Consider the following 26,573-nt stretch of genomic DNA (forward strand, 5'->3'; position numbering starts at 1 on the left):
ATAATTCATTGTTTGGATGTTTTTTTATGAAGAATTAAAAATTTTGGAATTTTAAAACAGAATTTTAAACAACTAAAAATCTGGAATTTCAATTTCCTTCTAAAATGTGAGAAATTGAAATTCTCTTCTTACAGTCTTCTTCAAGAAACACCATCTAAGCTCCTAAAATATCGATCGGGTGTGTGAGCATAGAGGAACACGTATAACTAGCACACCAACCATATCTTCTCTTTTTTTCATTCATTTTTTTCATCCTCATAATTTTAATTTTTTTTATCCAAACATAAAATTTTGAAAATAAAAGAATTTCAATAGAAGTATTTGAAATTCTTAGAATTTAAAATTTCTCAGAATTTTAAATTTCTCCATCCAAACACACTCGCAAGGATATTTTTAATTCTTGAAATATCATTGCTATGCCTATGGTGGGGTTGAACTTCCTGCTGAACTAGACCATGGTAAAGTGCCATGATCTCTGCAAACAGAATGGCTGAAAAATTCATACGTCCATAGAATCCCACTAAAAATTCCCCACTCCTCAGCATGGTTTCATTATGAAATTAACTTAATAAAGTTCAATTATGATTCATTTTAACTTATTTAATATGAAATTTATTAACATAAAATATAAGAAATAATATTTTTAAATAAAAGAATGAACAAAATAATTCTTTTTATTCCTTGAGTTCAGAAAGTTTCTTTATATTCCTTTTTCGAACTGCAAAAGATGAAAGGGGTGTATTTTCAAGGCAGAAAGCCAAAGGCAACCGTGAATACATCATCTGCAACTTCTACTCAACCAAGTTTCCAATCTATATATCTCTGTAGACAAAGGAACACTTATTTTGCTAAACATCATTCATTGAGTTGTGTGCTCAAACTTTTGACTATCCTTTTCAAGGCTTGAGTTTGAGAGATTGTAAATGTAAATTGTATCCGGCTAAAAGGGGTATGGGTAGAATGCCTCATTAAAAGTGAGGAAAAACAAACATTAACCTAAACTATTGTTCCTTTTGTGTTTACGAACAAAAAGTTACAGCCAAAATTCCATAGCTAATGTTCACCTGTAATGCATTCGGGAAAATCTCTTCCAATTCTTGGTAAATGCACGTGAATAAAAAGTACAAATTAAGAGATCCAATGGAAGACAACCGCCAAAGGCAACTGAACTGACCACATTGCCATGTCCATCACAACAGATACTTCTCAACCACAGTCCTGCCAAACTTCTCTTGGACATCCCTTGGCGTTTCAATCTGGAACAAACAAGAAATGCCACATGAGATATCACAGGGAAAAGTTGTTTGAAATACTTGCATTGCAAGTTTGAAACATTGGCAACATGAGTTACTAACCGCATTTAGTGCTTTGAAGACAGCCTTAACTGTATTATGAGGATTTCTGGAACCAATGACCTATCAAGACAATAAAAATTAGATCTAGCACTAAAATTACTAGACCATGCTCAATTTTTCTAGGCATCAGTTACCTTTGACTTGACATTCTTTAAACCAGCTAAATGAAGTATGGCTTCAACTGATCTGCCGGCTTTCATGCCAGTCGTAGTAGGAGCAGGCCAGAGATAAACCTATGGAATAATGCAGAAGGCATGAAATCTATATAATATATAATATAATATACAGGATGAATACAGGCAGGATAAACTCAGTCATTACTTGTCAAAGACAATTAAAACAAAACATTTTAATTTTTCTAACAGAAGTTGAGCTTTCATGGGATAAATGGGAGAAGTACTACCTTGGTCTTTTTATATGACGTTTGTACTGCATGTGCAATTGTATGCTCCTCATGTCGCTCTACATAATGCAAATTCTGGAAGCATTTCTCATACGCCTGATTGTAGTCAAATCAACTACTAATTCAATATGCTATGTTGTTATCAGAATAATAAAATATTAAATTGCATTAAACATAATGCACATAACATAAGTTTTTTTTAGGTCGAGATAAAATAAATATACTTTTATACTGATACGTATTGTTTTAGCAATGTTTTAAAGTCATACTCAATAGCACAATGCCAATACAAAATTTAAAACATTCAAAATTGGATTTCAGATTATGGCCTGGTAAAGTAAATGCACTTGGTGAGTAGTGACCAATAAAAACATAGTATCACATAGTTAATAGAGAATCTACAATAACAACCGACCAATATCTGATTTTCAGTTAGATTAGAAAAATGTAAAATCAGTTAATGCACTTTATGCAACTCATTATCAACGGTATATAATTAAATAATGGAAATTATTTGGATAATCTTTATAATAATCAAACCAGATATGTTAATGAAATTAGTATCAAGCTTGTTGAAACACAGAAAATTTGAAAGAAATTCGTGCATGCTGAATAAGACATGTAAGGTTTGTGGAATCATTATGCAGATGTTTTCTATCAAACATTTCTAATAACAGAACAGAAGTCACAGTCATCAATCCCAACTCCTACTAATTATGAGTTATGACCAAGATATCTCAAGGATTAACCAAAACCTATGTCAATTCAACATCAGAATGTTGGCCAAAGACAAAGCCCCTGGGCAGTATAACTGCCATAAAAAATCAAAAAAGATTTGTGACATAAATCAAAACTTCAATCAGCTTGAAACTACTACTAGTAATTGAAACAAAAGCAAATCTATCTCTACATATCTATGTTGGGTAATGAACTCATGAAACTTTTCTACATTGAACACAGAACAATTGGAAACAGTCCACAGACAAACCACTTTAAGGAGAACTTGAAAGACCTAATAAGATAATGTGAATACCTTTTGAAGGGCAACTGGGACTGCAGGGCCTTTGGCTTTTGCAAAACCAATAACACCATTATAGTTGCCACAAGCTACCATAGCAGTATACTTCACAACTTGTCCTCCCTAGATCAAGAGATTCAAACGAAACTAAGAACATACAAAAGACAAGAGGGAAAGCACAGCAGGAAGCACAGATTTATAAAATACCTTTGTGACTTTACAAGTTCGGTTCATGTCTATCAATCTCGTATCAAAACCCTGGTAACATATACAAAAACCAAAATCATAACTGATAAGTCAGCTTTATTAAAAGTAAAAATAAGAATATGGGAGAAATAACAAAGATTATTTAAACTAGAAGGGCAATGAAAGTGCACAACATAAGAATCAATTAGAACTTCAAAAAAAGATCAAACTACAAGAATGCAATATCTTTGAAAAACATCAAAATATTATTTTGCGCTTGATAAAAGAAAAAGAAAATTTCACGAACAACCAAAGAAGGCATCTCTAAATATATATAAATTGAAATCAAAACCAATAAGATTTGGAGGAAAAGACAAGTCAGTAAATTTAAACAAGCAGTTGCCTTGCTATGAATGCATAATGTACCTCACCTACATGGGCAGACCTTTCACTTCATAAAATTAGTAAAGAAACAGGAGAATTGATATATTATTAAGCAGGAGAAAAGGGAATAAAATAGATAAAAACTAACCAGTTGAAATTATATAATTTCTATTTTTAGGAGTTCTTTAACAACTTGCTTATTTTTTCTTTTTTAATTGTTGAATATTAATATTAGGAATTCTCAAACTCAGAAGCTTCTCACTCTATCAGATTGTCAGGAATATAAGTTCAATTCACTATCAATTCATCACTCCATCTAATTCATTCTACAAAATGATTCCAAAACCAACCATACAATAAGTCAACTGATCTGTTCAATAGGTCAATAAATTGTTCTTAGTTGGTCAAAGAGTGAAGTGGGGAAGTGCCTCACAAATTTTTGTTTCGTATTTTTAACTGATCTGCATAAAGATAATGATTTTTTCTTTCTATAAGGAGTACAATTAAAAGAATCACTAGGCTAATAAGTAAAACAAAGGGCAATGATAAAAGCTTTGCAGTGGTTAAACGTATATAAAAGAGCAAGCTCCTATCAAGTGAATTCATCTGTAAAATGAGCCAGTAAGAGTGTATTCAATTCACCCTTGGTGCATTGTGATCTTAACCTACTAAAATTCAAGAACTAATCCACTCTTTGCTTGCTCACTTTAGAGAACACTAGACACAAAAGAAGATGAGCAATTGATTATGGTACATAACAAGGTAAAAAATGATGCACTCCAAAATGCCAAGACAAACAGTTTGTTTGTTCCACATCTCAGATATGATTTTTCACATTTATTTTTAAACAAACAGTTATAGCTCTTCCACATCCCAGTCATGATTTCTTACTTCTCAACAGGTTTCCAAACACGCTAAAAATCAGAGAATTGTGCAAGTATGAAACTACCTTCCGGTAAAGAGGCTTTCTTTTCTGCTCAGTCAATTCATTTCTCTCCTCAGCAAGATCCTTGATCTCTTCCTCGAGCGCCTTCCCCTTCCTCCCAAACGTATACTCGAGCTCCGCCAACTTCTCCTCGAGCTTCCTATCAATAGCCTCAAGTTTGGCCATCAGTACATTATCCTTCTCCTTCATGTCATCAAACTCCTGCTCATCATCATCATCAGCATCAGCATTATCTCCCTCCTCGATCTGCTTCTGCTTCTCCTTCTCGAACTCAGCCTCTTCCTTCGCATCCGCCGTCGGCTGCTCACGCTGAATCACACCATAATTCGCAGGGTTATCAGGATCATAAGCCTCCTTCCATCGCACCAACCTCAACGCCCTATTAAGTTTGTTCTGCAAAACAAACTTGTCCTTCAGCTCCGTCGAGACCTTAAGCCGATTCATGAGCTCGCCGATAACCCTATACTCGGACCGGAGGCGGAAATGCTTGTTTTCGAAGTTGTCTATTTTGGTCATGCACTTAAACGCGTCATCTAGGGTTTCGGCTTCGATGAAGTTCTTGAGCAGGTCCGTGTGTTTGTCTCTTTTCTTCTCGAAGTCACTCATCTTCTTGTCCGCCTCGTCCTTGGTTTCCTCGTCGGAGTCGTCGTCGGAGTCGGTGGGCTCCTCGTAGCGGTTCAGCTCGGGGGATTCCTTGAGCATCTCCTTCTCGAGCTTCGCGATGAGGGGCCCCACGCCCATGTAGTCCTGCTCCGACTCCGTGTCGATGTCGGCGGTGTCGAGGCCGAGGCGCAAACGCTCGTTTCGCTCCCTGCGCCTGTCGCGTTCCACCTCTGCGGTAATTTCGTTGAGGTATTTATCGCCTGTTGAGAAAAAAAGCACGTTGCCGAGGATAGGGGAATGGGAGGGGAATGCAGCGCGCGATTGCGATCTGCCGGAGTTTGAGACCACGCCGGTGGCGGTTCTGAATCTGAGTATGTGCCTGAGACCGGTTCTTCCATGGTGGATGTAACCCATTCAGATTAACGCTTCTCTCTCTCTCTCTCTCTCTCTCTCGTAATTTCGTATATTCATATATGCAGTGAGACACTGAGAGTCTGAGACTAATGCTACCAAACAAGTCCTCAAGAAAATAAAAAAGATAATTGGTGTAAGAAATTTTATTATTATTATACCATATTTAGTTTATGTGTATTTGTTAGTATAAAATACGTTTATATAGATATGTAATAAAGATGTATCTTAATGTCTTATCATATTAATGAATAAAAATATGTATTTTATATTGATTGTGTATATAAATTACATTTTTATAATAAAATGTTAAAAATCATTTAATATTTGTTAAGTCATAAATAAGCATTTTATAAAGTGTATGAATATTTTTAATTAAATAAAATTATATAATTAATTTAAATAAGTTAAAATATCATTAGTTTAAAATTAACAGAGAAAAGAAAATTTAAAAATAAAAAATAATTTGTAAAAGTAAACAAATTATATTTGAGTTAAATTATTTTGAAGTAATTAAAGCTAAGTGGGTCCATTTGACGTGTATATGTACAGAACAACCTAATAAAAATTTAAAACCATGCCCACCCAATAACATGGCTCCAACCTTTACCTTAGCTCATATCTAATATCTAAAACTACACACATCGGGTCCTAGTCGTATTCAGCAACGATTATGGTATGTTACTTAAGTAGAGGAAACTCCACTTTAGTCCTTAACGTTAATCCGTTTAGTTTTATAAATTTTTTATTTAATCCTTAACATTTTCTAAACTTCACCAAACATTTACTTCAATCTATAACATCAATGAAAAATGCAACGAAAAGAAATAATAACATTTTTTAACAAAATCAAGGAATAAAACAAAGGTTTTGTAAAATCAATTATTAAAATGATGTATTCTTACAATGTTAACGACTAAAATAGAAATTTACTCCACTTAAATAGATATTTCAGCCTAGAGATCCCTTCAAATATTTCAAAATCCTTAAAGCGGCTTCTTGTAGGTGAGAAATTCTAGGCTTGGAAATAAATTGACTGACTTGTTGAACAGGAAAATCAATGTTTGGTCGAGTATTGGTTAAGTTAAAGAGTCTTTCAATAAATCTCCTAAAAGAAGTGGCATCTTTTAGAAGATCTCCTTCATCAGAATTCAATCTAACAGAAGCATTCACAAGAAAATTAGCTGGCTTGCAACCAGTAAGACCAAATTCAGAAAGGATTTCCAAACAATACTTCCTTTAATTAAGAACCAAACCAGCCTTAGATCTTGCAACCTCAAAGCCTAAGAAAAACTTCAAATCACCCATATCTTTAATGTGAAATTGATCATGAAACTGTTGTTTGACTGAATAGATTTTAGCTAAATTATTTCCAGTAAGTACAACATCATCAACATAAACTAGTAATATTGTAAAAGAAGAAGCAGTTTGCTTGACAAACAAGGAATAGTCTAAAGTACTCTAAACATAACCGAGTTGAAGAAGAGTAGAAGACAACTTCTGATTCCATTGCCTACTAGCTTGCTTCAATCCATACAATGATTTCTACAATTTACATACAAGGCTAGGATAAAAAATGTGCATGCCAAGTGGAGGTTTCATGTAAACCTCCTCATGGAGGTCTCCTAGAAAGGCATTATCCATATCAAGCTGCTGAAGATACCAAAAGTTGGCAACAACAAACAAAAGAAACTGCATAGTAGTCAACTTGGCAGCTGGTGAAAAGGTTTTAAAAAAATCAATCCCCTCTATTTGTGTAAAACCCTGAGCCACTAGCCTAGCTTTGTATCTCTCCAAAGTACCATATGCCTTATACTTAACTTTGTAAACCCATCTACAACCCACAAGAGGTTTTCCTAAAGGAAGCTTAACCAAAGACCATGTTCTATTGGCCTAAAGAGCCTGTAGTTCTGTCATCATAGCCTCTCTCTAACAATCAAGTTTGTTTGTCTCTTTAAAGGAATGAGGCTCAGGATGAGCAGAGATGGACAAGCAAAAAGAAGTATGATCAGCAAAACACTTAAAATAAGAAAGAAAGAATTGCAAAGGATAAGGAGTTGTAAAATGAGGAGAAGAATAAGAAGAAATAGTGCTACGGTAGTAATCAGACAAATAACCAGGGGGTTTTTTGAGTCTAGTAGAGAATCTAACAGGATCTGCAATGATTGGAAATATGTCATTATTAGAAACAGATTCAGTAGAAGAATTGGACAAAGTTTCTAATACTTGATTCTGATAAGATAAATATTGATAAAAATCTTGAGTTTGAGTAGAAATATCAACATCAACAAGAGAGTCAAAATTGGAAAAATCAGAAGAAACACCATTGAAAGTACCAGTATCAGTATTGACAATAGTAAAAGGAAAAATTTTCTCATAAAAGATCACATTTCTTGAAACAAGAAAAGAATGAGAGTGGAGATTAAAAACAAGATAGCCTTTTGTACCAGTCTTGTAGCCAAGAAAAATGCATTTGGAAGCCCTTTTATCAAATTTAGTTTTGCCTGAATCCAAAGTATGTGCAAAAGCCAAACAACCAAAAGTTCTAAGGTTTGAAAAATCAGGTTTAGAACCAAAAACAAGTTGAAAAGGGGATTTGTTATGATTTAAAAAGAAGGATGGCGGCCTGTTGATAATATAGACAACATGTCTAATAACATAAGACCAAAAATGAATAGGGAGTTTAGATTGAAACAACAAAGCATGACCAACATTTAAAAGATGTTGATGTTTTCTCTCAGTAATGTCATTCTGCTGAGGAGTCTCAGGACAAGATGTCTCATGAAAGATTCCCTGTGTGGCAAAAAAATATGTTAAAAATAACTCCTTATCATTATCTGATCTTAATTTCTTCAATTTTATTGAAAATTGGTTCTAAATGAGGAGAATAAAGTTTGGAAGCATAGTTTTAACCTCAGCTTTAGTTTTTAATAAGTAGATCCAAGTAAATCTACTAAAGTCATCGACAACTGTTAAGAAAAAATGATGGCCTTCAAAAGAGGGAATAGAATAGGGGCCCCAAATATCAACATGAATTAATTCAAAACACTTTGAGCTAACAGTAGTACTGATTGAAAAAGGAAATTTCTTTTGCTTAGCATAATGACAAGTATCACAAGGATGAAAAGAATCAAAAGAAATTTCATTATATTGAGAACATAACCGGTGCAACACTTTATTTGAAGTATGGCCTAGCCTAGAGTGCCATAACATGGAACTATCAGTAGCATTTACAATAAAATCTTTAGAAAAAGAATTCAAATCACTAAAATCCTGCAGATGGAAAAGACCATGATGTTGCTTAGCAACTCCAATCATCTTGAAGTTGGAGGTCTGCACAATTAAACAAATGGATTTCCAGATAATGACTAAGCAATCAATAGTGATAAGAAGCTTTGAAATGAAAACAAGGTGAACAGAGAAATAAGGAACATACAAAACATTCTTTAAAAGCAAATCACCTAACTGAATGTCACAAACAAAAGATGCAATAACAGAACTATTGTTAGGAAGTAGAACATGAATAGGTTTGATCTTCTTAAGAAATGAAAAAGAAGATTTATCAGGACATATGTGGTTTGTGGCACCACTATCAAGAATCCAAAGAGAAGAGATAATACCTGATTGATTAACCACAGAATGTTGAATGTGACTAACAGAAGTAGAAGAGTCCTTGGTCGGCTGAAGAAAGGCTATGATGACATTGTACTGATCTTTGGACAAACGAACCTGGTCTCGGTTGGAACTTTCCTCTAAGGTACCATGTTGTGAAGCTGTATTAGAATCTGCTGGAACTTTCCATAGAATCTTCAGACGAGTATAATACTCAGAAATGCTGGAATTACCTTGCTTACAACTCTGGATTTGATCTTGAAGATTAGCAATGCGAAACTTGTCAGAATGCGAAAAACAATCCTTAAGATCTTTCTAGATTTCAAATGCCGAATCCATCCACATCATAGATTGCTTGATCGAAGGACTCATCGAACGAGTGAGCCATGACATCACCATGTGATTGCAACGCCTCCAAGCTTCATGCATTGGATTTGTTGATGGAGGAAAGGGAAGTGTGCCAAAGAGGAAATGCTCTTTGTTCTTGGATTCAACCGCCGCAATCATATCACATTCCCATTGATGAAAGTTGTTTTTGGTCAAAGGTGACAAAACAAGAACAACGATAGGATTCTCTCCGGGATGAAGAAAATAGGGATTGACAAGGTTGACAAGGTGATCGGAAGTTGAATGTTGATTGTTAACAGCCATGGTTGATCAAAAAGAAGAAGATAAGAAGGATCGAAAAAGGAAACAATCTCAAATAGAGAAAAGCGGAAGAATGATGAACGAAGATAGCTTCGTGTACAGGGATGATACCATGAAAGAAACTCTAACAAAAATTGAAGAGAAAACTCTGTTTTTGGAATGATCTTCTCATACATCCAACTGAATGTTTACAAGATTAACTATATACACAAGCTAAACTAGAGTGAGTTGTAACTAACTATAAAACTAACCAAAAACAGAAAGTTAACAACTAAGCTAACAAGATTAGTTGGTAGAACTTGTCTAATCCTAATAAATACATCAACGAAGAGATATTACAATAGGTTGGTTGGAACATAGTGAAGTGCACCAATAATTCCATCACCAGAGGCAATTACATATTACAGTGCACACAAGTGTAGTAGATATCGTTATTGATGGTAACTTCATTAACAATTCCTTTAAGGAGCCTAGTAACACTTCAGTGTCATCGCTGTTCAGCATGCTCGAGTCATCTGGTTAATAGTTATGTATTTAGTTTTATGTCAGGGAAATATAACCAGCGAGAGCATAAAGGATAATTGATAGATTTGATAAAGAACGGAAATTGAAAAATGATACTACTATCTGATATCTCATTCTTCTCACTATCGTATAAAGAGGAAAATGTTATAAGTTTTTACATGGGAGCTGTTTTCCTGCCGCATCCTTGCATGTATTTTGATTCTTCAGCTCATCTACAGCCGGAAAAAAATGAATATGCAGTGGCCTGCTAAAAGTAAGGGCATCATGAACGCTCATGTAAAGTGATGGTTTTCCATGAAGTGTCACTTCGGGGGAGAGGCAAAAATCTCACATATAAGTTCTTTAAAATCAACGACAATAGTACTTTGGAAGTATCCAATTATTTGAATGAAAATATCATTACTAATTTACAGGTGATAATAACCATTTGTGAACATCCAAAACAAACTTCATTAGAACAATCGTACAGGGCTGGGAGTAGAGAACCTCACGCAGGCATGGTGTTGTACAGTATCAAGCTTTGTTCTAAATAGTTTTCTTTATCCAGCTTTCATGTCACTAGCTTTAGGCCTTGTAGGTACTTGGGCAATACAGAGAAGGCACACCAGGAAAATAGATAAATTGATAACCATATTAGCTGGTAATCAAGCAAGTCTATCTGGAAATGCGTATCTGCGATGATAAATATTAAATAAAATATTTGTTTTTGTGGACAAAAAAAGCATGCCATTTTATTTTTGACACGATATAAAATGTTAATTAATTTAAAGCTGTTTCTCTATTACTGTAAAACAAGAGATATTGGATGAATTTAGAACTTAAATCACCAGCTTGATAGAGTCTCCTACTAATTGGCGCTATGAGGGAAAATATAAAGCAACTCAAATCTATATAATCACTTGAGGATTCAAGATTGACATACCTGCTCTAACGATATCATGTTTCTCAGAACTAGTGCTTGAGCCAGTAGTTCCGTAGCTGGGCCATATGGAGGAGTATCTCATCACGACCCTGATTGGTAACACTACTGGTCATGATCCATGGAGGCACTGATTGGAAGAAACCTCGAATCAAATCCTGAAAATCATTAACATTTTCTTCTGGTCTTTTGCCTCCATTCTTTTTCTTTTTCCGCTTGTCACATTTGGTGAAGATTAATGTCATTGGGATCTGAAAGAAAAATTATATTAAAAAACCCACTCTTGTTACCGAAAGAAATTATTAACTCTCTTCTGTTCGCAGCAGCACAAGTCCCATCTGGCTGGGTGTGAGACATGAACTAGAACTACTTTATGATGCTCCCATTAGAAGTAGGGGCTAGAGGTTTTCCCTTCTTAATTACCTGACCTTTAGCTTTAGGAGAGGACTCTCCTATACATCAAGTGATACTATAGCTTGGTTGTCCATCTTGGTGTAAATGGGCTACTGCCGCTACTCTATTCAACACACGACTAACACAAGTGTAATGCAAGACATATAGCTCCTATTTGGATTGAGGGAAAAATGCTAGCAACACGCTCTTTTATTATTAGGTAAAATTCAAGTGGGAATCATTATACAATGTGCCCCCACCCCCTTCTAATTTAATGGGTCCCACATGAATTTCACCCAATAGTAAAAAATTTGTTGAAAATATATATATATATATATATATATTAGCATTCCTCTTAAATAAAGACCCTGCTCTTGACAACTTGGCAGGAGTGGGCTCTTACATATAGTATTTACATCACATATCTTCAAAGTCTATAATAACCTCAGTTGACAACATTTAAATTATAATAACTAATTTAAGTTGTAACTGTATTAATATTTGTCCTCCATATAGATAACCAAGCACTAGCTGAGCAAAGTCAACCTCTTGGAGATATTATCAATCATCTAACCAAAACATCTCAGTGATTCCAGTTTCCATAACTGAAATGAAATATTTGGTATCATACTATCATAATTCTCACATGCACATTACCTACTTGACATAAAGATGAAGTGGCAGTAACACCAATATGCCAGTTAATTATTATCTATAAGGAGTTCTACTAGGAAATATGTAGTTTTAGCTGCAACTGCACAAAAAAAAGGTAGGAAGACAAAAGTGAGCCAAACTTCCACACAAGGTATGCCATAACCATCAGATCAGGTAGCACATGCAGGATTGATGGTAAGTAAACATAAAGCATATAACTTAATTCTGCTAATGAAGAAAATTTGACACATTACCTGATTCTGACCCAACCAACTGGCATAGTCAAGATCAATTTGTTTAGCAGGAATGCTAGCATCTATTAGAAGGAATACTGAAACTAACGTTGAGCGGTTAAGGAAATAGTCTTTGGTGAATTTTTCCCAATCCATCCTAAGTTCATGCGGTGCAGATGCATACCTAATGAAAAGAACATAATGGCAAATAAATGGCATTGGCTTAAGAATGGTGAACAAGATCAAATTATTCATCAATAGTTATCCTTAAAAAACAGCATAAACTAGCATTTAGAAAATAAAACTCTGGCCTAAAGGCAAAAGAAATGTTAAAACAGAACTTTAGCATTTCAAGAACTCATGTGGATAATGTAACACAGAAAAAAAAAATCATAAGACAACATATCAACATATAAAATTATTTGCAACCTTGAATATTTAATCAGTCAACCTAAGAGAAGTAAAAATACAATGGAATCCTGCTGCTCTGAAGTCTAACACTCAAACTTCATCAACAACATTTGCACAGCATACTAGTCCATTGATATCGAATATATTAGTCAATATTTCCAATCTTTAAGACCTAGTACAGGCCTAACATACTGTGAGAGTATAGCAGGAGTATATATGGTAGCAAGTCATACCCATATCCAGGCAAATCAACCAGGTACCAGCTATTATTAATCCGAAAGTGGTTTATACATTGCGTTTTGCCTGCAAAAATTTGAAAACAGACAATTTAATACTGTCAATAAATGGCAATGCACAGAAGAAAGAATAATGTGAATTACCAATAAATTAAAAATCCCTTTATTATGTCTTAACACTGAATGCACTAATGCTATATACTATGTCCAGCACCTTAATAACCAATATTAGCCATTACTTGATTCTTTATACAACATCACCTAAACCCTACAAAACTTCCTTACATTTGTCTAAATTCAATTTCAATCCACCAATTCCTAAAACTCTATCCCTCCAAAAATACCCTAACCCTAATCTAGAGTCACAAATCCTCTCTCCTAAGTCCTACCTCCTCATAGAGACGGTTCAAATGCCTAAATACACACGTAAATCTTAAATCTAACACGTTATTTTCAAATAAGTCGCATTCAAGTTCAACCTTTCAAGCTTCAACACAGAAGAAATCACCACATGCCTGACATTGAGAACACAATTTTTCTTTGCACTGCACATAAAACAACTATTTAAAAAGGAGCCGTTGTAATAATGACTAACCAGGTTTCTTCGAAGTTAAGGCGAGCTTCTTGCGGCGCACGAGGGAGTTGAGGAGCGAGGATTTTCCGACGTTGGAGCGGCCAACGAGAGCGAACTCAGCAAGTCCATCGGAGGGACAATCCTCGGTCTTCACGCTGCTTTTCACAAACTCGGCCTGCAATACCAGAGCATCATTGGCGTAGTTACTCAACAGAATGTTGGAACCGTTCAAGACTCTGGAACTTTCGAGGGACACGGTGGTCTCCGGCGGAACGAAGAGCTTCTCGAGGGATAGCTCTGTTGGGGAAGGGTTAACACCTACGGGTTCTGAGGCGGTGAGAGTGGATTTGGGTGGCCGTAAGAGGGTGGTTTTGGAGTAGGCTCGGGGAGTGAGGGAGGGAGATAAGGTAACGAGGTAGAGAGGGAACCTTGGGAGGTGAAGAAGGACCATTTCACTGCACTTTAGGGACTCAGCGATGAAATGAAAAAGGAAAATGTCTTGGCGGGCGATTAAACGACACTCCCGGCACACGCTGCCGCGTTACTCAAAACGTCGTTTTGTTAGCCACGCCAAAGAGGGTTGGGGATTTTTGCAATCAAACAGCATAAGTACTATTCATAAAAAGATGGGGATCAACTATTATGTTTTTTTCGGACGATGAAAAACTTTGAGGGAAAAAAAAAAGATAGACGAAGGAGAATAGATTTGGATCAATTATAATATGTTTTGTTTGGATGATGAAAATCTTTGGAGGGAAAAAAATTGAGCAGAAAAAAAGAAGCAAAATAGGAAAAATAACGAGCGAATAATTGGTAGATTTTTAAATTGCTTGCATTTAGAAAAATAAGAAAAAAAAAATAGAATAAAAAGAAAAATATGTATTGTAAAGACATATATTATGTCAGTGATTATTTCATAATTTAAAAGAAAATATAAATGTTTTTTTAATGAGTCCCATAATATATTTTTTTTCTTTTCTCCACAAAACCGTGTCACTCTAGATAAGTTTTTTTTATTTTTTTTATGTCTCATCACATATTTCTATTTTTTTGTAATAGCTCAATCACAATTCTTACTTTTGTAGACCACGAGATATTTGTATGATTTTTTCACTTTAGATTCATGATTAGTCAAACCTCAAAGTTTTGAGTATAAAACGCAATTCATGCATAAGATTTAAAAAGCAACCAATCCCTCAAAGTGTGTTTCATTATTACCTCACAAATTTTGCATAGGAAATAAACGGTGCGTCATTAAGGCCATAAAATTGATGAGGTTAAATGGGATTGTTATTTCTTTCATTATCTCCTCATGCGCATATGAAGTGAGGTTTGAGCAACAATTATCCTTCTTACGATGGATTTAGCTTGAGCTAGTGCCTTTAGGTTTATTTTGTTACTGAGACTAAAATTATAGGACATTAGGTTATGAGAACTAGTTAAGGGTTATTTATTGATTTTCCCCAATGATTGTGTTGCGAATTTGCTTTTGGCATGGGGCGCTTTGCCAGGTATGCAAGTGTGGCTTTTGAATTTTGATTGTCATTTTGGTGTGTAAGAGTAACACATATGTTCTTCTTCTTATGGTGAGAAATCCTAAGGCCCATGAAATTACAAATGTCCTCCCAATTTAACTTATTTAGTCATGTATGAACATTCTAAACATACCTATCGCCCTCTCTTTACCCTTTGCCTTTTTTCCAATGACCTCTCATGATGATCATTTAAGGGTCAATATGTGTCTTGGCCTTACTCCCCTAACACGATCGTGCTTTCCTACCCTTCCTCAGGTTTGACTTTAATAAACAATAGAATGGACAACCTTGTGTGTGCTTTCCAGAATCATAAGTTGTTAGTTGTCATCACCAACCCCCCAATGAGATTAAACCTCTGTTTTAGACCTATTATTGTATAACTCAACAGGAACGTGTGAGATTTTTTTCCCAAATCGCTATTTTTCTAATCTCCTTTACATTCACCATAAAAAATGGTCTCTGTCACTACACTATTAAATAATGATCCACCACCATCCATGGACCCTTAAAGGAGATAATGATAATAAACTCTTGATGGGAACGACATTAAGCAGCAATCAACAAACATATCAGCAATCTTTATAGGACCCCTTTACACTCTAACTTCTCTCCAACCTTTGTTCAAAAACTTCGAAGTTCATTTTTTTTCCTAAATATTTGACCTCAAGAGTCTTCATCCATGGCTTAGACCACATTGCCCATTATTTATCCACAACATTAGGGTCAACAACAATAATAATAATAATAAAACTTATCTAATTGGTTGGGAGCCTATTCTTCTTACCATCCATTTTTGGGTAACTCACTCTCCACCCACAAAAAAAAAAAAAAAATCAATCTTTGGGACTAACCTCACTTATTGGTTAAATAATTATTATTTTCCATACTCAACCTTGACTTCTTCAACACCATAAACTTCAACCATTACTTTCACCTATTGTCTTGGCTTTTTCTAGTGCTTTTACAAAGGATGTCATCCTTTTGGGATGAAAATGGTATAGGATCTATTGCCTCTTTACAAATGTGAGCAAAATGTTGTAGAATAATTCACAAATTTTGGTCTTATAAGTTACAATGTACATATATAAATAAATAGATAAAAGGAATGTAAATTTTTCATGTCTTGATTATTTAAGGCTCCCCCGATATTTTATATAATAAAAATAATTATTTAAATTGAAATTATTAAATGATATGATTTTGACATAATTATATTTTGAGTTCTCTTGCAATCAATGTGTTTTCCTCATTGTTGAGCACTTTAGCTTGATTATCTAGCTATTTTAATTATATAATTTTAGTCTATTTATTAACTTAATATTTAATAAAAATACTGAGATAATTTGATATAATAGTGCATAAAGCATTAAAGCCTCATATCAATATATATTGACGTACCAATATAATGAAATATCAATTATTTTATTTATTACTAATTACTAGTATTTTTTAGCATGGTTTCTAAAAATCAATGAAACGTGATTCTATTTTATTCACTCGCAAGAAACATGGCATAGAAGTGGAGAAGAGAGACCCCATACACCATAGGCAATCAGATCTCGCCACTTCAGCTTCTCATACGTCGAAAGTATATGCACCAGAAAGTTTCTACTAGTAATTTCTAATATCCATCTCAATCATCACTGTAGCTACGATTACCGATCACTCTTGTATCTATCTTCGTTTAGATCTCACTTTCTCTGAAGAAGCAAAGGGGCGATCTAACCGCGTTGTCGTTCTACTCAGCTTTCAGTGGCTATGGCTCCACCGCCACCGCAGTCTCATCGATCGCCCTCACCGTCGCAACCGTCAGGGTCAGTTCCCAAATCCACTTTCCTTTCTTTTTATTTATTTGAATGTTTCACAATTTCAATTTGGACTCATCCACGGAAGCAACTACATAGCAATTGCCGCCTTTATCTCGCAACATGCTTTAGACAAATAGGAAATTTCGTATGTTTTGGGTTTTACCTCACAGCATAGCATGGCTTCAAATGTTTGAACGCGCGCTTCGCTTTGTTCTCATTAACGTTAGAGATCCAATGCCGTTGAGTTTTGTCTTATTTGGCGTACAATTACGAAATTTACAGTGCTTGCGTGTTATGACTTAAGTAGTTAAGTTCTGTATGGCATAGTGTCTCGCGGATTCATCAACTTGCGCTATCTCTTCTATTTCAGAAACTTGTTTCTGGAATGAGGAAAGGAGCTATGTTAACTACATTGAGTTGGTGCATTAGCTTTACACACACACACATACATATATTTAACCTCTAATGTGTTCTTGATATTGTTCTCCAACCAGAATTGAAGTTTCACGTTGGTTAATCTATGTTGACATTTAATGCAAAGTTTTATTACGCAGATTACCGAGGTGAAACTCTGATTTTGATTGAAAAGCAATATCTAGGGAACTGCATCCAAAGTTTTGTCTATATTGATATCCCAATTCTCTTCTGTCTACATGGTTGATTATTTCTTCGTTGTGGTGTAATACCTTTACTTCGAGTACTGACCTAATGTTTAATTTTACCAGGAAGAGTGAAGTCTCCGATCTGAAATCGCAGCTCCGGCAGCTAGCTGGGAGCCGAGCTCCGGGCGCTGATGATTCTAAGAGGGATCTCTTCAAGAAGGTGATTTCCAACATGACTATAGGTATTGATGTCTCATCTCTCTTTGGCGAGATGGTAATGTGCTCTGCAACGTCAGATATTGTTCTGAAAAAAATGTGCTACCTATATGTTGGGAACTATGCTAAGGTCAATCCTGATCTTGCGCTTTTGACGATTAATTTTCTGCAAAGAGATTGCAAGGATGAGGATCCAATGATTCGGGGACTAGCATTGAGGAGTTTGTGTTCGCTCCGGGTGGCAAACTTGGTGGAGTATTTGGTTGGGCCATTAGGATCTGGATTGAAGGACAATAATAGTTATGTGAGGATGGTGGCAGTTATTGGGGTTTTGAAACTATATCATATATCAGCTTCCACCTGTATTGATGCTGATTTTCCAGCAACACTGAAGCATTTGTTGCTTAATGACCCTGATGCTCAGGTGAGGATTCTATCTGTGTGGAAATTTTATCCTCAATCCATGATAAATCATAACAGCTTCGTTCAACTTTTGTAAAGAATTAAGAGTTTCACTTAGAACCAAGCTAATCTAAATTGTCCAATGATTAATGAATTGCAAGCAAATAGGCTGCTTAAAAGTTAAAAAAATATTATGCTTGATTATTTTTTGGTTTCTTGTTTGATAAAGAATTCATTCATTTTCTATTTTTCAAATGCTTGTTAGCCTAAATTTTGTTAGAGTCCCTCGACGATGTCTTTGGACATTTACAAGTACCATATATCATGTTGATAAGAGAATCATGTATGATACTTATAAGCAAATAAAAATACAAAAGAGCTTGTATGGCACTGATCAAGGTTTGGTTAGGATACCTGTGAATAATAAATACTCTGAGAACCAGTTCTATTGAAGGTATGACTTTTTTATTTTATCAATTTGATTCAAACTAGTGTTTTGATTGATTTCAATTTCAAAACAGTATAATTTCCTTGAGTAGTCACACTTTAAATGAGCTGGTCCTTTGAGGTCCCATTTTAATAATTTTTTTGTTTGCTTAAGAAGTTAATTGTATGGTTTTTGGCATAATGCATGTATTTCTACCTTATTAAAAAATCAATTCATTTTGTTTACTTTTTTCTAGTTAAAATGCTTTATTATGAGATAGTGAAAGAAGTGAATTTTGCCCATTGGGTGAAATCATGAAATCTGAAGATTAAAAGACAAAGTCATGTGACTTTTAAATTAGTAATGTGATTATTAAACAACTTTTAATCCTAATGATCAATGTATGGTTATATGGTTCAGATTTACTCCTCTCACCCTCATACAAACACTCCTCTCACTTAATATGCCCTGTACCCACATATGTGTGTGTTAATTTTTTGTTCTTGTTATTGCTTTTCAATTGTTCACCTAATCACCTTCATATTAGAACAAATTTAAAACAACAGGAGTCACCAAATAAATTGTACTTTACACATTTATATGGCCATGCTTTTTTCATCAGGTAGTTGCAAATTGTTTGTCTGCTTTACAAGAAATTTGGACCTTAGAGTCATCCACATCAGAGGAAGCAGCCAGGGAGAGAGAAACTCTACTTAGCAAGCCAGTTGTATATTACCTTTTGAATCGGTAATCTTTTCTTAAGTCTCTCTGATACTTTGATGAACACTACTTGGGAAAGATGTGGTGCTTAAGTTATCTTTCCCTAAAGGACAGCTCTGTTATGTTCTTTCTTTAGCATTTTTTAGGGGAAGCTAACATTCATCAAAACACAATAGATAAACTGAATTTTCTCAACCACCCTCCTCTGGGATTTTCTTACATAGGAATTTTGTCTCTTTCCATTTCTCCTTGGCAAAAAGGCTTATAGCTACCATATAATCTGGTAGTTTAATAGCTGCTTCATCCTTGTGGAAATTATAAATCAGTGATATGTAGTATGATTGTGGGAGTAATGGTTGACTGAGTAGTATCTTCACAAATGGGTTAAAAAATGTTTTATTACCTTATTATAAGTGCTAACTGTTGTCCTATTAGACTATAAAATGTGTTGATAATTTTAGTGTGTCTTTGGTATCACGTTTGAAGTTCACGGACGTGGATCAAGCAGACGCTACAAAGATTAGCTTCTGTGTCTTCTACTCTTTTTTGATGTGGATACGCAATGCCAGCCCAAACACGCTAGTAGCAACCATTAGATATAAAAAGAAAGCACCTGTAATATTTTGCAAAATTACCAATTTTAATAAAACTTATCTGTTCCTTCTTTTTTCACCTGCAGCATTAAGGAATTTAGTGAATGGGCTCAGTGTCTTGTGCTGGAATTGGTGTCCAAGTACATTCCATCAGATAACAGTGAAATATTTGATATAATGAATCTTCTTGAAGATAGGCTCCAGCATGCAAATGGTGCTGTTGTCTTGGCAACTATTAAAGTATTTCTGCAGTTGACTTTGTCTATGGCTGATGTGCATCAGCAGGTATGCTTTGATTTGTGTGTAAACATCTCATTTAATCTTGTTTTTCATTGCAACATTTTTTTATACATGTTATTTTTCCCTTAACATAAAGTTCTTTGGTCTGAATCGTGCTTGCTTTGTATCTCATAATGATTTTACTTTTAACTATTATCTTGCTCAATCATTCACAGAGGACATATATTTGGCATTTAGGTTTTTCAGCTGAAAGATTAGGCTTATGATATTCATATATGGACTCATATAAGAAAGAAAAATAGCAGAGAAGGTATTCTTCTCTGCCCTGTGGCACAGCCACCCAAAACTATCCCAATGATTATAGCCCACCCCTCTTTTCCCTTATATCCCACGAAGCCTGACAATGCTTCCCACACTCGTTGCCACATATGCAAGTTTGTTATAGCCTACACAATCCCTCTTTGCCCTTACCCATATGTCAACATGTTACATCACCTTCAGTCATAACTCATGACAATTCCCTTTGGTTACGTACTTATTGAAACTATCATTGTTATTATTTAAACCTTTTTTCTTGATCTTGAATTATTTTGCCTTGAGACTTGTCAGCTTTGGTTGCTTCTCTGTGATTTATGTTGCACATTCTTCTTGTTAGGTATATGAGCGCATCAAAGCCCCTCTCTTAACTCAAGTGAGCTCAGGAAGTCCAGAACAATCTTATGCAGTTTTAAGTCACCTGCATATTTTGGTCATGCGAGCACCTTATATATTTTCCTCAGACTACAAACACTTCTATTGCCAGTATAATGAGCCATCATATGTTAAAAAGTTGAAGCTTGAAATGCTGACTGCAGTTGCAAATGAAACTAACACCTATGAGATAGGTAAGTAACTTCAATTTGCTATAGAGAGAAATGGTTAGGGGAAGGAGTAATTGATGTAAGATTTGCATTTGGTGTTCTATTCCCTGGTCTGAGGCTGCCCGTCTTATGACTTACTCATGAACTTCTTGGATCTCATTTCAGTGACAGAATTATGTGAATATGCTGCAAATGTCGACATTCCCATTGCAAGGGAATCAATTCGAGCTGTTGGGAAGATAGCATTGCAGCAGTATGATGTCAATGCTATTGTTGATCGACTTCTCCAGTTTCTTGAGATGGAAAAGGACTATGTTACTTCTGAAGCTCTGGTAAAAATGACAAGTGCCTGCTAGCTACCCTGAAATTTGTGCTTAAGAGTAGTATTGCTTTGTTTTATATTATATGCAAACATGTGTTGAAAGTAAGGCATTTTGATTTGACTTAGCTATGGTATGGTAGACTAATGCGAAGTTTGAAAGTTCATTTGTTCAGGTGCTTGTGAAAGATCTGCTAAGAAAATATCCACAATGGAGTCAGGATTGTATTGCTGTTGTTGGAAATATCAGTAGTAAAAATGTCCAAGAACCCAAGGCTAAGGCAGCTCTTATATGGATGTTGGGGGAATATTCTCAGGACATGCATGATGCTCCATATGTCTTGGAGAGTTTAGTTGAAAACTGGGATGAGGAGCATTCTGCTGAGGTAGTTACATAACTTTTTATGCTTTACAGTGGTGCAATTTCCGCATTTGAGATTTAGATTTTCATATTGAATGGCAATTTATGCCCAACAACATGGGACAGTGTAATCTTAGTTATATATTCAGTTCTGCCCATGTTGAATTTATATTCTTTGATGGTGGGATTCAACCTTTTTCATTCAGCATATCAAGCTCTGACATTTTAGAAGAGGTGTCAACTCTCAAGTGCTTCATTCCCATCTAGCCATCTATAGCAAGAGTTCCTGTGCATCATTCAATGATGTATAATTGTATATATGAAAGCATAAATTTAAATATTATAGCGGATCATTTGGATGGTAAAACTCAACCATTGTTTTACACTAAGATTGTAGTTGAACCAGTTTCTTCATTTTTTTCCTTTGAAAGGATTGCAGAAGGAACATTGTAAACAGCCTATGTTGAAATTATGGGCTTTTAGGTATTGAGGGAGAAACTGAATAATATTCTCTTGTGTATTGTCATGTGTTACATATGATGATAAAACATAGAGCACTAATGCTTATTTATGCTAATACTGGATGATAATCCTAATTAAATAAAGAAACAAATTATTTTTTACTGCGAACAAACACATCATTAAATATTAGGAAACTTGGAAACTAATAAAATAGGGAAATTAGCCCTAAGAGATAATCTCTATGATACATTAGATATAATCAGCATATTTATTGGATATTTTTCATATATTCTAACACTCCCTCTCAAGATAAAGCTTAGTAAGCCTGAATCTTGTTGCAAATAAATATTTTCTAATGAGGGCTCCACCTAATATGGCTGGAAGGATAATCACCCTGGAGAGTTGGTTTTGGAATGTTGTGTTAGGAAATAAGGAGAAGGGGAGTTAGTTAAGATAGACTATTAATGAGTTAGTTAGTTAGTTAATTGGTTAGAGGGGTTTATTAGATATAAATAGGGGAAGAAGGATAGGAGAGAGGGGATTTGGTATCATTTGTAGATTGATCATTAGTTCTTTGTGAAAGGAGAAATCCTTTGTGAAGGGGAAACCCTTGGAGGAGATTAGGGAAGAAGAAAGAAGAAAGAGAAGAGAAGACTGTGCACTGCAATTCTGTTCTTATTATTCCAGCCTATCTAAAATACAACAGCCCTTCCTTTTTTATAGGCAGCTACTCAACAGCTATGAAATCTTATCTAATAGTAGCTAGCTGACTAACTAACATATGCAGCTTTCTTTCCTTGTTTATATTTACGTATCACAATGAATGGAGTATTAGCTTGTATTTATGCCTGCTTATTTATATTTTGAATAAATGCTGTCTCATGATGCAGGTTCGCTTACATCTTCTTACTGCAGTTATGAAGTGTTTCTTTAAGCGACCACCTGAAACTCAAAAAGCATTAGGAGCTGCATTGGCTGCTGGGCTTGCTGATTTTCATCAGGTTTGAATTGTTGTTACTAGTTACTACTTTGTATTGTCAAAACAGTGAATTGTTTGAATATTTGCTTTGTGGTATGTTAAATGAGCTTTTTGTTGATTGCAGGATGTTCATGATAGGGCCTTATTTTATTACAGGCTTCTGCAATACAATGTATCAGTGGCAGAGAGTGTGGTTAACCCTCCAAAGCAAGCAGTTTCAGTATTTGCTGATACTCAGAGCAGTGAAATCAAAGATCGCATATTTGATGAATTTAACAGTTTGTCTGTTGTATACCAAAAGGTAACTAATCTACCCGCTTCCTTCCCAGTGGCTTTAATGAAACAAATTATTCGTTGAGTTTGGACTAATTTGAAGTGTTTCGCACCATTTCTAAATTTAATAAAATATTTTACTATTTTTAACAAATTTAAAGATAAAATGGGGAGAAAATAATAAATAATTCACCTTACCATTTAAAGTGTGTTTTTTCTGTTTCTTCCCTTTAAAACATGTCTGACTTCTTAATGTTTTATGTTTAGTCTTGCCTCAGCTGTTGAATCACCTGAGATATTCTAAATAATATGCTGCAGTTTGTTATTTACATTAGAATTCAATTTTAGCATTTTAAAAATATAAAGCATTGTACTGCTAACTTTCTGCCTCAACACCTTGTGGTGTGATAGATTAAATTAAACACCTTGTCTTACAGTAACGCTACTTGAAAGTTGAAACATGTTTATATTACTGTGATGCTTGTGTATATTAAAATCTGTCAAACTAACAATAGCAAATTCATGCAGCCTTCTTATATGTTCACTGATAAGGAACACCGAGGGACATTTGAGTTTGCAGATGAACTTGGAAATCTATCTATTAGTGCAGAATCTTCAGATTCTGTTGTTCCAGCTGAGAGAGTGGAAGCAAAGGACAAGGATCTGCTTCTAAGTACTTCAGAAAAAGATGAAGGAAGAGATCCTGGTAGCAATGGTTCTGTCTATAATGCTCCTTCCTATAATGGTTCTTCTGCCCCTTCTACAACTTCACAACCACTTGCAGATTTGGCATTTCCAAGTACTGGCATATCCGGTCAAGCTCCTGCTTCTAGCTTGGCAATTGATGATCTACTTGGTTTAGATTTTCCAGTTGGGACTGCAGTCACACCTTCACCTCCTCCATTGAACCTAAACCCAAAAGCTGTACTGGATCCTGGTACATTTCAGCAGAAATGGCGTCAACTGCCAATATCCTTATCTGAGGTTTGCTTTGAAATTATCAGTTTTATTAATGTGATAACTTTGGCTTAAAAATATATATATTTAATTTGAACGCATTGGTATTATAAAAAAGTTTTTACATCATCCAATGATGTGTTGCCACATCATTTAATGAATTTGACATCTTAAAGTTGTAAAGCTTATTAAAGGATGTGCAGCAGCACATAGCAAATAATTGGATGATTGTGTAAAACTGTAATATACAATTTTCATTGATAATTCATCAAAAATTCAAAAATTGAACTATAGAAATGTCTTAGTGTGTACTCTATCTTTTCTCTTCATTTTTTTTGTGCCACTCCCAACCAACAAAAATGTCGAGCACTTTTGTTTATATGTGGTCTATAATTCATTATCTGGTGCAGGAATATTCTCTAAGTCCTCAAGGAGTTGCATTGTTGACAACTCCTCATGCACTTCTGCGGCACATGCAAAGTCATTCAATACAATGCATTGCATCCGGTGGTCAGTCTCCCAACTTCAAGTTCTTTTTCTTTGCTCAGAAAGCAGAAGCAGCATCAATGTATCTTGTGGAGTGTATAATCAACACATCGTCAGCCAAGTCACAGATTAAAATAAAAGCTGATGACCAAAGTTCATCCCAGGCATTCTCTACTTTATTCCAATCAGCCTTGTCCAAATTTGGTTTACCTTGAATCTTTATGGTGTCTTCAGAGCTTACAAATCGGCAGTTATGAAATTTTGCAATCCTAGAATGAATATATAAGGGAATGGAGAATATCGGCTCCATACACACTCCCCCCCCCCCCCCCCCCCCCAAAAAAAAAAAGAAAGAAAATTCAGATCGGTGTATATCAGAAAAATGCAGGGGGATTGCATTGGCGAAAAGATTTTGTAGTTGTTCAGTATCCAAATTATCGTGATGATCCATCAAATATTCAGTTGTAGAAAACCCATTGGGTTGTAAGTTTGTAGAGGTTTTATGTTGATTTTCTGACGTTTATTCAAGTGTTCATTGTGTTCTAGGTCATAGGCATTGATTGACTAGTGGTTAATTTCTGTGCCGGGTTGGTGCTGAAATGTGAATCTGGACCCTTTATTAGTTGATTGCTTAATACACAAATGATGTTCGATGTCTGTAGTGTTGTTGCTTGTTAGTTTGCATTAGGTGATTTTTTGTCTGTCATTATCTTTAATTTACTGCTGTGAACTGAAGATATTTTTAACACACAATGTTTCACTTAATTTTTGTTTCAAGTGATCGTGACCATGATCATTTTTTATTTTTTTTATAAACATGTTTCTGTTTAAAAGAATAGTACATGATGCCAGTTCAATGAAACATGTATTTTTAGTAGATATTAAATTTACACTATCAGATTAATCTCAATGAAGTTTTAATCATGCATCGGCCTAATGGAAAAGATCCACTTAGCTAAAGATTCACCAGAAATTGATTTTTTTTAATATTTTAATATTCTGATCCAAATGATCTCTAATAACATTTTGAATTGGTTGGAATTATAAGGTTGCCTTAATGGCTTTCGGTTGATTTAAGTGAATGTTTAGAGCGGGTTTGTATTGCCATTGGAACTGTGGCAGCACAAAGTGTAATGCACTTAACAAAGGACATGCTTTTGCAAATCAAGGTTGGAGTTGTCAAAATGACAAGGTAAACATTCACTTAAACCAACCTGAAACACATCTCTGTAAGTTATTCTTCCGGTGAAACTTTGCACGGATATGTTGCATGCTTTAAACAGAACTGTAAAGGTAAGAATGTGTCTTTGTTCATGTGTATGAAGAAATTTGCTTTAATTTTGGGTAAATTTAAGCCAGAAAGTTGAACTAACATGTTAAACCCAGGGTAACGAGAAACGGTTAATCCGGCTAGTGGCTCGAAACATTTCCCCTTCATTTATTTAATCATAATTTTTATTTTGAGCGGCTGTTCCGAGGTACATGTGACATCTTGGGATACTGGAAATATTAAGGAAATATTCACCTGGGATGATGAGATGTTACTATTGTTAATTTAAGTGTCTCCATCTTTGTTCTATATTTTGTTTTGTCTGTTCTAATCCAAATGCAATACAGCTTTATTCAGTTTTATTTGGTAAATACTAGACTTGTGCGTGAGCATTGAAGATGAGGGTGCCTCATTGCCAGTCTGCCACACATCTTTTTTCCATCACTATTGCTCTCGTGCATTCCTTCATTTATTTTTTTCAATCTCAACTACTCTTCTATCTTAGTTGATTCTGAAAAAGGTCACTCGATCTACGGGGACCAATACTATTAT

General features: G+C 35.0%; 3 protein-coding genes across 3 annotated transcripts; 1 reads left to right on the forward strand and 2 right to left on the reverse strand.

The window, feature by feature from the left end:
• Positions 1-774: 774 nt before the first annotated feature.
• Positions 775-5,393, reverse strand: LOC114409081. The gene is made up of 7 exons (XM_028372382.1): positions 4,296-5,393; positions 2,984-3,034; positions 2,792-2,899; positions 1,759-1,854; positions 1,490-1,588; positions 1,356-1,415; positions 775-1,256 (listed from the first exon to the last, which is right to left on the reverse strand). The coding sequence occupies exons 1-7, from the start codon at positions 5,307-5,309 to the stop codon at positions 1,191-1,193; spliced, it is 1,494 nt and encodes a 497-aa protein (XP_028228183.1). The 5' UTR covers positions 5,310-5,393; the 3' UTR covers positions 775-1,190.
• A 4,741-nt stretch (positions 5,394-10,134) lies between these two features.
• LOC114409082 (GTP-binding protein At2g22870-like) lies at positions 10,135-14,115 on the reverse strand. The gene is made up of 5 exons (XM_028372383.1): positions 13,533-14,115; positions 12,935-13,004; positions 12,312-12,474; positions 11,014-11,261; positions 10,135-10,763 (listed from the first exon to the last, which is right to left on the reverse strand). The coding sequence occupies exons 1-4, from the start codon at positions 13,960-13,962 to the stop codon at positions 11,043-11,045; spliced, it is 882 nt and encodes a 293-aa protein (XP_028228184.1). The 5' UTR covers positions 13,963-14,115; the 3' UTR covers positions 10,135-10,763; positions 11,014-11,042.
• Positions 14,116-16,542: 2,427 nt separating this feature from the next.
• Positions 16,543-25,409, forward strand: LOC114409083 (beta-adaptin-like protein A). Its single transcript, XM_028372384.1, has 11 exons — positions 16,543-16,860; positions 17,580-18,096; positions 19,124-19,248; positions 19,901-20,099; positions 20,710-20,938; positions 21,080-21,246; positions 21,410-21,619; positions 22,947-23,057; positions 23,160-23,336; positions 23,837-24,292; positions 24,676-25,409. The coding sequence occupies exons 1-11, from the start codon at positions 16,805-16,807 to the stop codon at positions 24,964-24,966; spliced, it is 2,538 nt and encodes an 845-aa protein (XP_028228185.1). The 5' UTR covers positions 16,543-16,804; the 3' UTR covers positions 24,967-25,409.
• Positions 25,410-26,573: the final 1,164 nt, after the last annotated feature.

The sequence above is a fragment of the Glycine soja genome, chromosome 4 (assembly GCF_004193775.1).
Source record: "Glycine soja cultivar W05 chromosome 4, ASM419377v2, whole genome shotgun sequence".
Lineage (NCBI taxonomy): Eukaryota > Viridiplantae > Streptophyta > Magnoliopsida > Fabales > Fabaceae > Glycine > Glycine soja.

Coding starts and splice junctions, on each gene's coding strand:
- LOC114409081 (XM_028372382.1), bottom strand. CDS start 5,309: ATGGGTTACATCCACCATGGAAGAACCGGTCTCAGGCACATACTCAGA. Junction 1,589..1,758: donor CGTCATATAAAAAGACCAAG/GTAGTACTTCTC, acceptor ATTATTCCATAG/GTTTATCTCTGGCCTGCTCC. Junction 1,257..1,355: donor TCTTCAAAGCACTAAATGCG/GTTAGTAACTCA, acceptor TGTTTGTTCCAG/ATTGAAACGCCAAGGGATGT.
- LOC114409082 (XM_028372383.1), bottom strand. CDS start 13,962: ATGGTCCTTCTTCACCTCCCAAGGTTCCCTCTCTACCTCGTTACCTTA. Junction 12,475..12,934: donor GTTGATTTGCCTGGATATGG/GTATGACTTGCT, acceptor TCTTTTCATTAG/GTATGCATCTGCACCGCATG. Junction 11,262..12,311: donor GTTGGTTGGGTCAGAATCAG/GTAATGTGTCAA, acceptor TTTTTCTTTCAG/ATCCCAATGACATTAATCTT.
- LOC114409083 (XM_028372384.1), top strand. CDS start 16,805: ATGGCTCCACCGCCACCGCAGTCTCATCGATCGCCCTCACCGTCGCAA. Junction 16,861..17,579: donor TCACCGTCGCAACCGTCAGG/GTCAGTTCCCAA, acceptor TAATTTTACCAG/GAAGAGTGAAGTCTCCGATC. Junction 21,247..21,409: donor ATGTTACTTCTGAAGCTCTG/GTAAAAATGACA, acceptor TCATTTGTTCAG/GTGCTTGTGAAAGATCTGCT.